The sequence below is a fragment of the Cornus florida genome, unplaced genomic scaffold, assembly GCF_030987335.1.
Source record: "Cornus florida cultivar Cherokee Brave unplaced genomic scaffold, ASM3098733v1 CherokeeBrave_3.0.0_Hap2_Chr03, whole genome shotgun sequence".
Lineage (NCBI taxonomy): Eukaryota > Viridiplantae > Streptophyta > Magnoliopsida > Cornales > Cornaceae > Cornus > Cornus florida.
Window position 1 is genome coordinate 15382715 of NW_026775573.1, and position 19581 is coordinate 15402295.

Genomic DNA, 19581 nt, shown 5'->3' on the forward strand with positions numbered 1-19581 from the left:
CCGTCCACAGCCGAGCTCTCCAAGCTCACTGCCGCTTCCGCCAAAGCCGAACCAAATCTCGACCCCACTCTTCGGCGAAGCCTCTCTCTTTAAAAACACATATATATATATACATATATATATATGAAATAATAATAATAATAATAATAATAATAATAATATCACCCTGAACGGTGATTCCGGAGCATCTGAATCCAATACCATGGTGGCTCAGAACAGATCTAATCAGTGTCAACAAGATCGAAGACACCCAACAATGATAGACCAACCAATGGTATTGACAAATCTTTCTACAAATGCACTCATTGCAGTAGACCGGTCATACTAAAAGCCGTTGTTTTGAGTTGGTGGGATCCTAGTCGTGCAAAGAAAAATCAACCAAAGTCTTCCACTGCATCAGTTGTCCAAACACAGACGTAAGATGAAGTTGCTAGCAAAGCCTCGGAATTGGTAATAGCTGCAAACAATGGAAAAGTTTTAAATATTTCTACACCTGTTTTGAATAATGCATGGATAATTGATTCTGGTGCAACAGATCACATGACATATGATTCTAGACAGGTTTCATCACTCAATCCCTTCACACAAAAATTTGTCTTTACTGCAAATGAAACTTCGGCCTCAATTAGTGGGGGAAGGATCTTTGTTTCTAAATGATACATTCAATTTAGATTTTGCTTTAATTGTTCCATCTTTAAATTCTAACATTTTGTCAGTTTCACAAATAACCACTACCTTATCTTGTATTGTAATTTTTTGCCCTAATTTGTGTGTGTTTAAAGACATCAAAACCAGGAAAACGATTGGTCGTGGTTGTCACGCCCCCAGACCGTAATTTAGGTTATGAACATAAAACAGAACAAAGAAATGCTCGTATTCAGAAATGTCTGACCGAACCCTGGAACAATGTCCAAAAATTTTAAATAAAACTTTAATGCACATGGCTGAGTATAGAAAAATCCATTGGTTCTGTTAGGTTTTTTGAATAAAACATAAAAGTTTTTAAAACTTCTTATTTGAAGAGATGTGACCCCTTATAAGTAGTTGTGTCTATTTGCTAAGGGTGTGAAAATAGTTTATAAATATATGGTTATTCTAACAAATTAAAAGTTGTTCTTACTTCTCTTCTTCAGTTTCTTTTCTAAAAACTTATTCCTTAAAATAGTTTATAAATATATGGTTATTCTAATAAATTAAAAGTTGTTCTTACTTCTCTTCTTCAGTTTCTTTTCTAAAAACTTATTCCTTTATTATTCAACCAAATACTATATTGTATATATTCAATTATATATCTGAGTTTATGGGCAACATGACACTACAAGACTTGGTGATCGTCACTCTATGAACGTGCGCATGGAGGACATTAGAGTTGTATCTTGGAGCCTTTCATAGTCGTCACAACCTGCACGTAGGAAGGCTGTAAATGCTTTAAGACAGCGCATATTGCGTGCCTCTCTATTACACAGGTCAGAAGTTTCTTTACTTTTCTCTTATTAATCTTATATATTTTACTTGCATATTGCTTTATATATTGTTTTATTTATAAAATATTTATTGTAGTATGATTACACTGTGATATGAATATATAAGTGTTTTAGTCAAAGTGAATTTTAATAAGATTATATAAATGGACTTTAAAATGAGATTGTATAAAAATATCTAAAATCCCTAACATTCTAAAGCCTTTAAAATTTCTCTAACGTGTTACATATTCTGTCCAGTCGTACACCTATGTATATCTTTGATTCTGATATGGCTATTGTTTTCATTAACTTTTATATTTATATATAGTATTAATCATTCTTACTATGTTTCATGCACAATATTCATGTTCTTGTGTTAAAGTAGTTTTAAATGGTTACTGTGAAGTTATGAAAAAATTAAAATCAGTATAATACAATAATTATTTAATTTCTATTTGTTATTTTGACATGAAATAAAAGTAATGCTTTGGTTTAGTTTCTTGGTTGACGTTATTGGACAAAAAAAAATGTTTGAGAGTGAAACGTGCAATTTTTACTTTTAATTCTATTAAAAAAAAAAAAGGAAAAAAAAAAAAAAAAGTGTTCTATTAAAAATAGGAATAGTAACTGATCCTGTGTAGTTTATTTGATTCTATGTAGTTGTATGAGAAAATAACACAGTTACAGCGAATAAAATAGTCACGTCCCAACGGACGGAGTACATACCTGTTCTAAAAAATGTATTGATTTATATATATATATATATATATATATATATATATATATATATGGAATGGTTTTGGATTCTAATATCAGAGGACTTTGTTTGGAATGAGTTTCCTCCATTTAAAAGAATACCATATAAAAAAAGTCACATTGATATATATATATATATAATGAAAAATATAGTTTCGTATGTAAGACACATCGGTTCAGAAACAATTATATTGGGATACAAGTTGATTGTTATATTTTTCATTCTATATATACTTGTGTGTTTGAAGTAACACATAAATAATTAGATATATAATACTTATTGATAGGAAAACTCAGATTAGTTAGCATTATAAAATAATAATTTAACTTGTAATGTTTCTCTGCATTAGTATATACTTTAATGTGAAGAACTTGTTTATATCATGTGTTAGAATACATGTTTTATCACACATCTATTAGAACTTTGCAGTTATATTTAGACACTTATACGTAAGTGCTTCATAAATGTACTATGTATTACCAATTCAATATTTGTATGTGTTTTCTTGAAGATGAAATTGAAATTAAAATATGTTGCATATTCTGATTTGTTAAGGATCTTAGAGAGTTGGAAATAAGAAGAGTTCTAAGACTCAATTAGTCCTTACTTACAAGGACTATGTGATTGGATATAACTCTCGTGTGTATGTGTGTATAGTCATATGCTTAATGAATTTGAGTAATTTTTTATTTTTTTATTTATTATTATGTGCTATGCATTATTATAACTACAATATTATTTTAAGACTATGAAAAACGGTTAAGAGACACTACTTGGTTCAAACGAAAGTTGTATTTGGTGTCTGTAGTAATTTGGAAAGAATCTTTTATATAGAAAACAAAGGAGATATAAAGTAAAATTATATATATATATATATATGTTTATATATTTAAAGATAATTAGCATTAATCTTACGTATACTATTGATTGTGAATTGATAGTATTCATTTAATCATATACTTTGTAAGAGAAAATGAATGATTGTAATATATGTGTGTGTCATGTATATACAACTTCATATTCAATCCGCTTTATACAGTCATTGTGGTGACATAAACTTTTGAGAAGTGCAATATAGAAAGCATAAAACAAATAGGAGTAGTTGCCTTTTGTATTGAATCATTGAGTAAATTTAAGTACAGTAATTTCTTCTGAATGCTGCTGCTATTATTTGAAGTTTGATTTGATTTTGGGTTAGTCAATGTATTATATGTTTACTAATGTCTAAAATAATATGTTTAATTCGAAATTCTACAGTTCTACTTGCATGATGCTTTATACTTCTTGTATTGTATTAGCCTATCTAAAAAAAAAAAATTGAAAATTATCTTTATAAAATTTTGAACAGTGATAATTATTTAATTTATATCCTTGAAATGTGGGGGATGAATTGAGTTTGGATGATTTGTATTATTCATCTTGCTAAGAATATTTATGTGACATCAAATTGAAACTTTATTTTCAATTTATTTGTTCATTTCAATGCAAATTCAAAATTTTGAATTACTTGAGCAAGTGTGCAAATATATTTAATTTTTACTTTAAATGATGAAATTTTTTATATATGAGTTAACAAATATATTATTATTTGTAGTCCATGAAACAGGCTAATAATTGTTTTTGACAAGTCAGTGGTTATCAATACAAGTTGGAGATTGCATGCGCTACAAAGATGAATTATTAAAATAAAAAGACAAATGTCTTTTCCTTCTAGGAGCGTAGTCCTAGAATTCTCTTGAGAAAGAAAATAATAATGAGATTTTTGAGTCTTAATTTTCTAGGAGTGTAGTCCTAAAAGTGTCGAGGGGGATGGGCTTAAGCCCTAAAGGAGTCACCTTCAGAATTAACCCGTCCTTTGTGATTGGAGATCTCATAAATTAGGTTCAACGGGTAGAAACAATCCGTACTGCGTGACTTATTTATAGCACTATTTTTTTAGGAGGTTTCTCATGAAGATCCACTCCTATCTATCCCTATGGCACCAATGCTATTTAGTGTGACGTTAGGAAGGGCATTGCCCTGAATGAGCCCGGGGCAAGCAAACTCTTGCAAGGTATAGGTCACATGTACCTTTGGAGGACTCACCAAAGTGAGAGTTGTCATGAGGCCGCAACTATGAGAATTGGGTTATCTTCTAGTAACTCTCATGAGAATCAAAATACCAGCGCATGGCCATTAACAGTGCTACATCGCTAACCAAGTCTTAAGTCAATACTTTGTGTGCTACATGCTGAAGTCTGTTTCAAGGGGCCGAGTTCAAGACTTAGTCTGTCGGGTTCCTCAGATGGAGACAGTAACACTAAGTGCAAGTTCAAGTCTGGAAGACTCTTGCACCTATTGCATAGTATTCAGTTGCCAAGTTATTTTATTTTTTCATATATCTATATTTACATCTTTATATGATATTTCGAAGTTTGAAGATTTAAAAACTTGTGAGGGATTATTAGGTTTTTTGAATAAAAAATAAAAGTTTTTAAAACTTCTTATTTGAAGAGGTGTGACCCCTTATAAGTAGTTGTGTCTATTTACTAAGGGTCTGAAAATAGTTTATAAATATATGGTTATTATAACAAATTAAAAGTTGTTCTTACTTTTCTTTTTCAGTTTCTTTTCTAAAAACTTATTCCTTAAAATAGTTTATAAATATATGGTTATTCTAACAAATTAAAAGTTGTTCTTACTTCTCTTTTTCAATTTCTTTTCTAAAAACTTATTCATTTATTATTCAACCAAATACTATATTGTATATATTCAATTATATATCTGAGTTTATGGGCAACATGACATTACAAGACTTGGTGATCGTCACTCTATGAACGTGCGCATGGAGGACATTGGAGTTGTATCTTGGAGCCTTTCATAGTCGTCACAACCTGCACGTAGGGAGGCTGTAAAGGCTTTAGGACAGCGCATACTGCGTGCCTCTCCATTACACAGGCCAGAAGTTTCTTTACTCTTCTCTTATTAATCTTATATATTATACTGGCCTATTACTTTATATATTGTTTTATTTATACAATATTTATTATAATATGATTACACTGTGATATGAATATATAAGTGTTTTAGTCAAAATGAATTTTAATAAGATTATATGAATGGACTTAAAAATGAGATTGTCTAAAAATATCTAAAATCCCCAACAAAATCATTTTAAATAAAGTTCCCTGTCCCAACATGCTTACACAAAGTCCATTTCCCTGTCCACACATTATCAGAAAATATAAAAGTAGGTTTCACAATTAAAATCCCATAATCCTTTAATTACTATAATTAAACAAAATCTATTTAAAAAAATATTTACAAATATATATGCCAGTCTCAAAATAAACATTTTCCATTTATACAAAGATATACAACAAAATCCGTCCATGGCTGTGGAGGAACTCCCTCTATGACCTCTTGTCTATAACCTGAAAAAAATATATATATAATAGGAATGAGCAACCACAGCTCAGCGGGAAATGCCTAACCACCACTCCTTAATACCCCCATGAATACAAACAAAGAATAGGAATCAGAAAGGGAGTCATACAAATCAGGGGAAAATAATCATCACAAAATCATGCTGTCTCACACAACAATATGAAGTGCCATATAAACAGAGTCTAAACTATTTCCCTTATTACAACCTTCTATACAAAGTATCACATTTATAATTATCACAACCATCAGTTTAAAGGTATGCCCATGTGCCGTGAAAAGACTATCCTTCTATTAATACCTAAGGAACCTTTTAGTATTAATGATTTATTGAACCTAGACAAAAGGATAACCACTCTTGTCTAATCATAAACACAAACTGGGAATATCCATCTCTATTACTCCATAATTATCACATTCTTTTCAATCAATATCTTAGCTGGTTGTAGACCCTTGTACCCTTTCCTTTCATTCTCTTTCAAATACTAGGATTCACACCACTTCCTAAAGATACTCCACATATAAGTAGTGCACGTATAACAAATGTATGAAAGATGAAATAAAGTGTTATGAAATGTAATGAATCCTTTCAACTATTAATATGATATGATAAATAAAGTACCATGCAATGCCAAGGCCAATGCTAATGCCACTGACACTTTTCACTTCCCGAAACTTTGCTTCGTTACAAAAAGTTAATGTAATCCGCCCAGGGCTGCTCCTCAGTACCACGAAAAGAGAGTTGGTCATCTATCCCTGATACAAGGCAACTTCTTGTGATCATTTAGAGCTCTAGTGACATAACTACGTGTAGAGCCACTCCCTACGTCTCCTCTAGATTCCCATTAATTGCACAGACATAAGGCAACTCCTTTGTCTGGTTTTAAAAATCATTGATTAAATCCCATTTTCTAAAATTCAAGGATACAAGGCACCTCCCTGTTATCCGGTTTTCAAAACCATTTAATGAAATATTTCCACTCTCCACCCCCATGACCATGCAATGCAACCCATGCTAAATGAATTTCATAATAGCATACCATGTCAACTGTGTAATGAAACTCTCATAACAATTTTGGGGTAAGATGCTATATATAATTAATACAATACAAACTCTAACCATTGCCCTAAGGTAAGTAGGAAACCACCACATCCTCACAATACCATGCATAGTGAATGCATATAACCCACCACAAGATGCTACAACATTGCTATGGCAATAATGTACTCACACAAGATACTCAACTAGAGGGACAATTCTATAACAAGTCGTTGCAGTTGTTAACAAATCATACGCAGCTTGTTATCTCCATATTTGAAAATTCATAACAATTTCAATTCTAAGTCAAATTGAGTGATTCTAAAGCTTAATAAAAGCTTAAACAATGTACTTTAAAAGTGTTAATTTAGTTTAACAAAATCCCTTCCCATTTGGAACAGTTTTGACCCAAAATTTCAAAATAAAATCTGCCCAGAAACTGATTTCCAACCTATAGCTTCCAACTTTGAAAAATCATAAAAAATTCAATTCTCATCCAAATTGAGTGAATCCAAAGACCACTGAAAGTTCAAAGACTATATTTTCAAAATAAAATTTTACTTCACCAGAATACTTTACCATTAAAAGCAGGTTTGATGAGAAAAATTCGGACAAAATCTGCCCCAACCCAGAATTTCCAACAAGAACACTCCTAACTTAAAAAATTCATAGTAAATTCATTTCTCAACAAATTTATGTGAAACGAATTCTCAATGAAAGCTAATTAACTATATTATCATAATTTAAAATCATCTCTAAATGATAAATTATGAATTTACATGAATTAGAGCAAAACAGTAGCATGTAATTTATGCCAAACAATTTTAGCATCAGTTCAAGGTTTTTATACACTTTGCAACCCAAATTGAAACATATTAACTCACTAAAGGCAAATGAATTGAGGGTTAGACAACCTTACCTCAAGGGAGTTCAAACCCTTGGCAAAACCACTCCAAAGCTACCCAAGAGATGATCAAACCCATCAACAAGATGATGAAGATGAAGAATTCTCCCTTGCTTTACACACACTAAACCCCTTCTCTTTCAAGACACTTTCTGAAACCCACATATTAAGGAATAGACACAAATAATATATCAATGGAAACCTCTCTTCCTCTAAGTCATTTTTCATTCACACACCATCCCCAAACTCCTACCACAAGTCTCTCAAAAATAAGCTTAAACATAGCCTTTCGGTGGAAGAATAAAATATGGCTAAGGAAGAAGAAAAATGGAATAAACATGAGGAACCTTTCAGCTGAAGTCCTCTACGTGAGGAGTCATACAAATTGTGCCTAGAAACTTGCCAAGTGCATACTTAAGTGTCAAACTCACAAAGGGTCAAAAGGTGGACCAATGAAATAACCAAAACGCCCCCACCTCTTCACTTAACTACAAAAGTGTCATTCCATTATCAAATGACCATTCCACCCTTATGAATAAAATAAATGACATCCAAGATAATTATTTTCAATTAAGAAAAATAACGCCAACCCAAATATCCCAGCATGGGACCCACACGGGTCGCTCGGCCCAAAAATCCATTAACCGTCCAAACGGTTCAACTAGCATATCCATGCTTCCCAAACTCCATGAAACATTCCAAATTACTATAAAACCTTTGTGACATGCAATCCCAAATATGACATGCAACCCGAGGTAATGAAATAAACACTTATGCCAAAATGAGAAATGCTTGAAAAATCAAAAAAGTGATGGACATCACAATGGTATTAGACATGGGAAGCGGTATTACTTGGACTTGGAATCAAAGAATACCGAAATTCTATGACAAGCTTTGACAGTGGGTGGTTCTGAAGATACAAAAAAGAAAGAAATATGGTTACGGTATCGCCGGTTTGGACATGCTTCCTTTGGATATCTTAAAAAATTATTTCCGAGTTTATTTGTGAGAGTTGATGTTTCTAGTTTTCATTGAGATGTTTGTGAACTTGTGAAAAGCCATCGTATTTCGTTTTTATTACGATTGAACAAAAGTCCATATCCTTTTATGATTATTCATTCTGATGTCTGGGGTCCATTTAAAGTCACTACTTTGGGTAGGTCACGTTGGTTTGTAACGTTCATTGATGATTATACCAGGATGACATGGCTTTACCTGATGAAATCCAAAAGTGAAGTGAACTCGATATTCCAACAGTTTTATAAAAGGGTTAAAACTCAGTACAATAGAAAGATTCAAGTTCTTCGCAGTGACAATGGTGGAGAATATCAGAGTATTGAATTTCAACGTTATTTGGAAGCACAAGGAATGATTCATCACACAACTTGCTCTAACACACCTCAACAGAACGGGGTGGTCGAGTGGAAAAATCGACACTTGTTGGCGGTTGTCAAAGCTTTGTTAATCGAACCCCATATGCCATTATCTTATTGGGGAGAAACACTCACTTCTGCAGTTTATTTAATCAACCGGGTACCTTTCAACACCATCAATTTCAAAACACCATTCCAAACCCTTACTGATGCAATTGTTGCCCCAGCTGTCTCAAATGTAACTCCTCATGTCTTTGGTTGTACGGTGTTTGTTCATCTACACTAGCGTCAACGCACCAAGTTAACCCTTCAAGCATTGCGATGTGTCTTTGTTGGATATGCCACTCATCAAAAAGGATATCGGTGTTACCATCCTCTAACACGATGACTATTTGTCACGATGAATGTTGTTTTCCATGAAGATACAATGTACTTCTCCAAACCTGAATTTCAGGGGGAGTACCAGGAGGAAATTCAAACTCTAGATTATGATGAAAGTGATAATCAAGATGTGGGCAACTTGGATATAAGTGGTATAACATTGGATTCCAGTGGTGATGACTCACAGACTAAAAACAATCAGGAAATGGATTCAAGTGGTATGACATTAGATCAAAATGGTGATGAACACCCAATAACTAAAGAAGTAGATCTATCTCCAACTCAGCCTGTGTGATACCCCTCGGATCTGAGACACGGGTTGATCAGGCCCAGACCCAAACCCGAGGGAATATCAAACAATTAAAGTATTTTAAAGCGAACACAGATGACAAAAAGAACAATAAAGATAGAATAAAACTGAAAGAAATAATAATAATAAAATCCTCCATGTGTAACTGAAAATTGAAACTTTAATCCTCCAAAACTTCAAGTTACAACTTGGGAATCCACTGATGGACCCCTAACTAAAAATTCAACTGAGACTGAAACTGAAAATAGATAATACTAAAAACATCGGGGAAAGTCCTACGTAATCCGATGAAAGTGAGACTATCCTCGACAAGCACGATCAAGCTCTAAGGCTGGAACCGTCCTGTACCTGAAAAGAATAATAAAGAAGTGGGTCAGACCCATGAGCAAGTTCTAATCTAACTGCAATCCATACAGTGACCCGATACGCAGATACACCGTAGACACCTCACAATATCTATCTAGTCCATACGTATAAATATATCCACACTAAGGGACATTCACTAGTCTATAATAGGGGTCTCAACCTGAATAGAAGACAACATGCGAATACGCACCCAAAGGTGGGCATGAGTACCTAGACCTAACAAGGTACACCTCAACCTATTATAACCAGCTACGCATCCACCTCATATACGCACCCTAACCAACGAGTCTGAGACTCAAGCTCAACTCGTGGTACCATAAACATATATATAAAGTCCGTCCAAATCCAGGGCATGCAGTTCAACTATTTATTAAACTGACATACAATAAACCAACTAGTTAGTCACTCAACTTATTCAGTTGATATGACTTAACTACCATCCGTTAATCCAGGAAGTCATCCAACTTAGTTACAGCTCATCTGACTTAGTCACAATTAGAATTCGATGTCTCCCAATCCATTCCATTAATCCATTAGGTTAGGTTTATGCGTTTTGAGCTAAACCGTCCCTAGTATGTCACCGTCCCATACCGATACATACAATCCTCCATATCCATGTAAATTACAACATATATAACAGTTCAATAATTTACAGACTCACAAACCACCATCCAAATAAATGCAGAAAAATATTTAAAGCTTCAGCAATTTAAATCCAAGCATTTAACCATATAGTTGCATAAGACGATTTAACAAATCAACAACTAACGTCCAGAGCATGCATAAACCAAATTTAATATGTCAGGGACTCCATCATGCATGTGAATAGGTTAAATAATCCTATTATTATCTAATAAATTGCTAAAACAATTTCAGAAGATTGTTTAATATTTCGGCAATTTAAATCCAAGCATTACCATATAGTTGCAGGAAACTATTTAATAATTCAGCAACTAGCCTCCTAAGCATGCATAGATCAAAATTAATAATTAAATGACCTTATCATGCACTTGAATGCATTCTATAACAAGTTTTATAAATTTATATTCCATCAAATTGCTGAAATTTAATTCAACCATTAATTCAACTTCCATTTGTTAACAACATAAGAAGTGCCTTAATTTTTACACTGTTTGTTCCGATAATTTAGAATTAAACTTTAATCAATTTAGGGTCTTAATAACACTCAAAATTCATTCCTTAATCCCTCTGTAATGTTCCAAATTCACTCAAATAATCTCCATGCTCCAACAGTGAACATAGTACGTAGAAAATAAAAAAAAAAACTTAAAATAAATCAAAAAAAAAAGGGAGCCTGCTCCAAAATTTGGAGCATGCTCTTTTTAGAACCTGGAGCCGGCTCTAAACATCATAGAGCCGGCTCTTTTAGATGGGGGAGCCAGCTCCTTCCATTGTGGAGCCGGCTCTCTCCTCTTTGAGAGCCTACCGTCCGTCTGTTCTTCGTTTCAGTCCGTCTACTCCTTCTCTGATCAAATCCTATTACTCTGTTGGTTTCAAAAACTAATCTTAGGAGTCTTAATTTAGTCTAGAAGCATTCCCCAAGATTGTTTACAATAATTTTGAAAGCAATTACAGAGTTTAATCAAGCCATTTAAACTAGTATTGTTGAAGAACGGCACTGAAACTAGTTTGCAACATCAGTTCTATCCCAACCCCTCTGTTTTTCCTCCAATTTAAATTTGAAGGTCTTAAATTACATCTAGTATCCATTCAGACCTTGGTTGATTTCAGTAAGGTTCAAAATAAAAATTAGAACAGTGGGACGTTATGCCAAACAGAGTCAAGAAAACATACGTGCTATAATTATTTTGTAAATAAATTTTTCACAGATAAAACGATAAAGCAAAACATATATAAACACATGCATGGTTCAGTTTAAGGCCAATTAATCTCCTAGAGACTGTCTAGGTGCACAGAACACAAGTCAAAGGGAAGGAGGAAGATAAGAACTTGCCTGTACAGTTTTATAAACAGAACCTTGTCGCCGTTGTTCTAAGCTTTCCGGCAACCACTGACTACCTTCTAGCCTCCTCTGGTTCTGATCTAATCCACCAAAAACCTCCCTTGATCCTCTCTGTTATTCTCCTTGACAGACCGTTACGATGCTCTGTTCTTTCAACTTCTCTCTTTACAGAACTAAGACTTGTTTTTCTCCAAAACCCTTAACCAACGAAATCACCATATTTATAGACGTACAACCCTAAACCCTAATCCTTGTTTAATTAGAGCTAAAGCCCTAATAGAAACCTTAGTCGGCCCATATACTAAACCTACGTCTAGAGTGTCGGCATTATAAACATACGTAAGTAAAAACCTAAAACTATCATTACAAAAATAAAATAAAACAGTGAATGCACAAAAACATAATATCATTAACAATTCAATTTAAAATAATTTAATAACAGAAAACAAAACAATTTAATCAATTAATTAAAACAAAAATCAAATTTAAATAACCACGGAAGAAACACACAATTAAAATAACCAATTAATAGAATAACACGCAATTAAACAATTAAATAAAAGATTAAACAATTAAATAAATATCAGGACTATATTAAACAATTAAATAAATGCCATGATTATCCTTTTAAAATTAGGGGTATTACAGTCTGAAACCGAGTTCTTGGAAAATATGGCTCCACCTCCGGTCGACATATCACACCAATCGCTTACTGAAGATGTTCCTAAGCTACACAAAAGACAATTGCCATAGCGTTACACCAGAGGTATTCCTAAACCTACATATGAATCTGAACTTTCTAGTAAAGTAAAATACTCTATGAGTTATTATGTGTCTAACCATGGTTTGTAAGAACTAAACATGTCATTTGTGAATCAATTATCTGCTGTATCTATTCCTAAGAGTGTGCAGGAAACATTAGCTGACCCCAGATGGAAAGCAGCTATGAATGAGGAGATAAAATCTTTGAAACAAAATGACACATGGGAACTAGTTGATCCTCCACCAGGGAAGAAACCAGTTGGATGTCGGTGGATTTACACTGTGAAGTATAAGGCTGACGGCAAAATAGAACGATTTAAGGCAAGACTGGTAGTAAAGGGATACACTCAAACCTATGGTATTGATTACACAGAAACATTTGCACTTGTATCCAAAATCAATACAATTCGTGTCCTGCTATCTTTAGCTGCCAACTTAGGTTAACCATTACAACAATTCGATGTGAAAAATGCTTTTCTACATGGTGAATTATCTGAAGAAGTTTACATGGATCTCCCACCAGGATGCATGATACACGAACAACATAGTCAGAAGGTGTGCAGGTTAAAGAAATCGTTATATTGGTTGAAACAATCTCTGAGAGCATGGTTTAGTAGGTTCACAAAGTCTATGATAGCCTTTGGCTACCATCAGAGCAATTCAGACCACACTTTATTCTTGAAGAAACAACATGGTAAGATCACTGCACTCAGTGTATATGTGGATGACGTAGTGGTTACAGGGAATGACCCTAAAGAAATGAAGGCTCTCAAAACTTACTTGTCTAAAGAATTTGAAATGAAAGATTTAGGTCCTTTGAAATATTTTCTTGGGATTGAAGTATCTTAATCTAATAAATGAATCTTTTTATCTTAAAAAAAAAAATATGCTTTAGATTTATTACAAGAGACAGGTATGACAACATGTCAACTAGCCGATACACCAATGGAAGAAGGGCTGAAATTATGTGTTGAGTGCAACCAAGTACCTGCCAATAAAGGAAGATACCAAAGACTTGTAGGGAGTTTGATGTACTTAGCACACACAAGACTGGATCTGGCGTATTCATTGAGTATTGTTAGCCAGTTCATGCATGATCCTGAAAAGCAACATATTAATGCAGTTATACTCATCTTGAGGTATCTCAAATCTGCTCCTAGAAAAGGAATTTCGTTTACTAAAAATACTGATTATCAAAGCATAAATGCATATACTGATACTGACTGGGCTGGATCCATAGATGATAGGCGATCTACCTTTGGTTACTCTACTTTTGTAAGAGGTAATCTTGTGACATAGAGAAGCAAGAAACAAAATGTTGTAACTCGCTCAAGTGCAGAAACTGAATTCAGAGGTTTGGCAAATGCACTTTGTGAGACATTATGGCTAAGAAATCTCTTACGGGATTTGGGTTATCTATCTAAACAACCTATCCGACTATTTTGTGATAATAAAGTAGCATGTGACATCGCGCATAATCCAGTTCAACATGATTGTACAAAGCACGTTGAGGTAGACAGATTTTTCATTAAGGAAAAGTTGGATAGAAAGCTTGTGGAATTACCTAAGATTCGATTAGAGGATCAGTTGGTTGACATCCTCACCAAAGCAGTCTCAAATCGAGTGTTCTTAAAGTTTTTAGATAAGTGGGCATATGGGACATCTATGAACCAACTTGAGGGGGAGTGTTGAATTAAGGAATTTAAAGATGTCTAAAATGTCAAATGTTTGAATTAGGTATATCAAAGATTGTATATTTGACCATAAAAGATATTATAGGGATTGTGTTGCTTGATTCTATGGATTATGTCTAGAATCAAGTTTATAAATACTCTGTACAATTCATGAAAAAATATATCAAATAAATGAATAAAATGCAATTCATAAATTTAAACATTGAATTCTCTTGGTTGTTGATTTTCAAAACAAACATGCACACTTTTCTTTTCTTTACGCAACCATTTAAAAAAAAAAAAAAAAAAAAAAAAAAAACCCTCAAATCACAAAATTCAATCTATTGCTTTCAACAATTAGTGGTAAAAACTCAAATATAAAAGCTAAAATTTTAATTGTAATTCCAAATTAAAATTTTATTTTATACTTTTAAAAATTTTAAGAGCTTAATAACATGCGAAGTTTGTGTTACTTAAAATTGTATTATATAGTAAGTGACATTTATTAAATAAAAATTGAATTTATTTATAATTAATTGTTGAAATATAGGAAGCAAGGGCATAGACAGTTGTTCGACATGGCTATAAATGTACTTGAAATATAAAACCTTGCTTGACCACAATATTAGAGAACAAAACAGTTTCACTTTGTAAATATTTTTGTTCAAAATTATGATTTCAATTCCATTTCAAAATATGTTTTTGGTTATTAAAAAATAATAATATAAAATTTTAGAGAGACAACAAACTGTTCCAATTAATGATTTCACTTTTATGAAAATATAATTTTGATAATGTGATAATACTTAGGTCTCACTAGTAACTTAGTAAGGATCTACAACATATTCATTATTAATGTGAATCAATACTAAATAAACATGATATATTTTAATTATCAAATCACTGAGAATATTCAATTATCATATTTGATTTGATAATTAAAAATTATATACCAATTCATAATTGATCCACGATAAGAATGAATATGTTGCAGATCCACACGGGTTAAGTATTATCCATAAAATAAACAAAAACCATTTTTATATGCATAGAATATCCGTGTTTGAATGGTAATTGTACGTAGTTGGATTTAGATCCTTTCTTTTGTCAGAGTGACGTGGATAAATTAAAAGTTTCAACGACCATTCCTCTATCCGCGATAGAGAGAGAGAGAGAGAGAGAGGAAGCAAGAAGGACAGAGAGGAAAGAAAGAGAAACCGAAAAGAGAGAAGAAATGGCTTTCCTCAGTTACGCCCAAACCTTCAAAACCCTAACAACAATCACGTCTCTCATCCTCATCTTCTCACTGCCGGCAAGCTCCGCCGGCGACGACGATCCAACGGCCTACGATCTCCTCCAGAGCTACAACTTCCCGGTTGGTATATTACCCAAGGGTGTCACCGGCTACGATTTAGACGAATCCACAGGCAAGTTCGCTTTATATATGAACAAAAGCTGTAGCTTTTCTCTCGAGGGTTCGTACCAATTGAGCTACAAATCCACAGTCAAAGGCTATATATCGAGAGGAAAGCTCTCGAGGTTGGAGGGTGTCAAAGTGAAGTTGCTGTTCTTGTGGGTTGACATCGTCGAGGTGGATCGGAGCGGCGACGACCTCGAATTCTCCGTCGGGATCGCGTCGGCCGGGTTCTCGATTGACAACTTTTTGGAGAGCCCTCAATGTGGGTGCGGATTCGATTGCGACAATCGACAAGTAAGCAAGCTTAGAACATACCCTTTTGGTGTTTCTTCGTATTAGTTTAATTTTCTGTGATGGAAAGCATTTGCTTTGGAACTTTTGAAATGCTTAGTGATTAATCCACATGGGTGTCACTTACTTTGGTGAAATTGTCGGTATTTTAATTATTTTGCTTGACTTTGTTCATTGACTTCAATGGTTTATAATTGAGCAATGCATAGTGGGAAAATAAGTAATTTCAGATCAGAAATCTATTGTTTCTTCTTGTTTGGGGAACTGAATTAGATGGGCAATTTTTGGAATTTCAAAGATGGATTCTTGTTTGAATTTAGTTACAGTTTTGGCTTATTTAGCTGATTGTTGTACAACCAAGCAACATTAGAACAAACCTTTTGCTGTTTCTTCTTATTAGATTAATTCTGTGATGGAAAGGGTTTGTGTTGGAATTTTTTAAAATGTGGGTTGTTGTTTGATTGTGATTAATCCAAGTGGGTGGCACTTACTTTGGTGAAATTAATACTATTTTAATTGATTTGCCTACCATTGAATTGACAATAATGGGAAAGTAAGGAATCTCAGATCAGAAATCTATTCTTTATTCTTGTTTGGGGAATGTGGGGAATTGAATTAGATAGGTAATTATTGGAAGGTCAAAGATGGGTTCTTGTTTGAATTACATTACAGGTTTGGCTTATTTAGCTAAATTATTGCTCGTGACTAGTTCAATGAATTAGGGATTTGCTTCCAATAGTCTTTTTGTCGCCCACTACTGCCATTGAAATGATTTTGGTAAATATTCTGCAACTTACTAGAAAAGAAACCAAAAATTGTCTATATATTGGTCTGGCAATTGTAATGGCATTAGCTATGACCTTAAATGTAGCGGAATGGAAACATAGGGTATGTAAGTAATTGGAAAATAGGCTTTGTTGTTGTTGTCGTGCAAGTGTAATGCCATTAGATGCTTGTATGCTAATGGCCCCTTCCTTCAAACTCAATCCCCCTCTAACCAAACCACTAGCAGTTACATACACACAGCTAAGTAGCAACTTCTGCTCTAAAGTCAAAGGTCGTGAAGCTGTTTTTCCACTGTCTGCCCGTTGGCGCGCCCCTATCTCGTGACTTCCATTTCTTGGATTTCCATGTACTCTGTTCTTTGAATGTGAGGGTTAATGAATTTATTGTATCTGATATAGTGTCTTACTGCCTTTTTACCAAACTCAGTCTGAGCTCTACCTGTTCTATTTCTGAAGCAAGATTATTGGAAAACTTGTTAGTGCATTTAAGAATTATATTTTAGGGTAAAAAGAAGAAGGTTAAAGGTTTTCATTTGTGCTGTGTTGTCTTGGTCTTTTCATAGGTTTTTTTTTTTTTTTTTTTTTGGTGATTAAAATTTATTAAAGAAAAAAAGCAATTAAAAAACAAGGCTAGAATTCTAGCCAACCAAACAAGGAACACCAACAAGAAGCTGTTCAGAAGATACATAAAAAATAAAAATTACAACCCAAACCCAGCAAAGCAATCTTCAAAACAATAAGCAGTCAAACATTTCAAACAGAACTAATGGAACCAAAACAGCACAGTCCAAAGACCAACCCAAACCCAATAACAATTCACCAGCTCGTAAAAACATCAGCAGAAAAGAAGCTCAATTCTTCCTGAAGTAGAATAAGGTATACTCCAACTGAAAGTATAATAAGGTATACTCCAAGAGATCTAAAAATTCCTATTTGTGCGAGTAAACCTGAAAGCAAACTGAATGTGATTGCAAAGGAGATTTTGGATATAGCCGAGTTAATATCTGCTATGTTCGGCTGCACGGAATTGGAGCCTTGGAACTAGAATTGGTGGAATTGGAGAGAAGTTTGGTTCAAAGTTATAGAAAATTGAACTAAAATTTTCTCCAATTCCAATTACAAAACTACAATTTCATGTAGCCAAACATATCCTTTCATTTGAGAATTTTCTACACAGGAACAGAGGGAGAGCTTGAAGATAGTAGTTTTAAGAGACTTCCCTTTTAATTGGTAGAAAAAGGATTTCATACTTAATTCATGAATAGTAAACTTATTTATTGGATTCTAATTAAAGATTATATATATATATATATATATATATATATATATTCTTGGGAGGGTTTTAGAATTTGTTATCTCCATTTTCTTGAGTGTGTGCACAGGGGGAGGGTTGGTTACCAAATTTTGATATTTTGTGCTCTATATACTTGTAGCATACCTTTTAACATTCTGGTGCAGGATAGACTTAGTTGTCTATTTTGAATATATCTGTGTCAATAAGACATAGTTTGTGTAGCTTAATCATTTTAAGAATACTGTCTAATATCATGGGATCTAAGTATTTTTCTGCTACCTGGAATTGAAAAGGAATGGAGAAACTGTGATTTTGTTGGTATTATTTATGAGAAGGCTTTTTTTTTTTTTAAAACCTGCATGAGGATGGGTATTAGGACTCATTAAGTCATTAGGATCATGAATGGTGATATTTGTGGAACTATTAACAGGTCTCAATGTTTACTAGCTGTAAAAAATGTCTGAAGGCTAAAATCTGAAGTAACCTTTCAAGTAGTGCTATTTAATTAAAGAAAACTAAATAAGATTCCTAGTTAAAAATATATATATTAAAAGTGAAAGACATGTTAATGTGATGTGATGTTTTTTCCTCAAGCTTTTCCGAGTATTCAGACACTTTTTATTATTATTATTATTTTTATCTGTTACTCAACAAAGTAAAAAGAACAATACAAATATTTATTAACAAATAAGAGAACATAAATTTACATAAAGTAGAGTTGAGTGTTGTTTGATGACTAAGTTAGCACTTAATTCAGTTTATCCGTGCATTTTAGAACATAATTTCAATATAAGTTGAATAGGTAGGTAAGCCTAGATAAGTGCTACTTAAATTTTAAATGATAGTGACTTCACTTATCACTTAATGCCGTACACTTAAAACTCAATTTATATATATATATATATATATGCACACACACACATATATATACTATCTCAATTTGTATTTAATAGTTCAACTCTTGAAATTTTCAATGCTTAATTTTTATTTTTAGCACTACTTCATTCTCGATTTTTCATTCTTTTGTTTTTCTTCCAAAGAGGCAGAGACAGAGTTATTTGGCAAATCCGATATTACTAAACAATATATATGTGTTTGTGGACAGAAAAGTTAGAAAAGTAATACTAATGCATACCAAAAATGGGACCACAATTTGGAAAATAAAAAAGAAAAAGAAAAAAACTAATTAAATGGAGCAGCACTTTTAATATATTAGTAAAATCTCAGCTGCTATGCATGTTTAATAAAATTAGAACTCCAATACAAAGTTGGTGAAGAAAATACAAAGTTGGTGAAGAAAAGGTGTGAAGGGTGCGGATTGTATGAGATAGGGATAAATTGAAATCTCAGATCAGGAAT

At 33.1% G+C, this 19581-nt stretch overlaps 1 protein-coding gene across 1 annotated transcript; it reads left to right on the forward strand.

Moving 5' to 3' along the window:
- The first annotated feature begins 15576 nt into the window (after window positions 1-15576).
- Window positions 15577-16381, forward strand: LOC132299646 (uncharacterized protein At5g01610-like). The gene has a single exon (XM_059796396.1). It carries the CDS (start codon window positions 15670-15672, stop codon window positions 16189-16191), a length of 522 nt encoding a protein of 173 aa, XP_059652379.1. The 5' UTR covers window positions 15577-15669; the 3' UTR covers window positions 16192-16381.
- The last annotated feature ends 3200 nt before the right edge of the window (window positions 16382-19581 follow it).

Bases quoted from the DNA above. Each gene is read 5' to 3' on its own strand.
- LOC132299646 (XM_059796396.1), top strand. From the start codon at position 15,670: ATGGCTTTCCTCAGTTACGCCCAAACCTTCAAAACCCTAACAACAATC.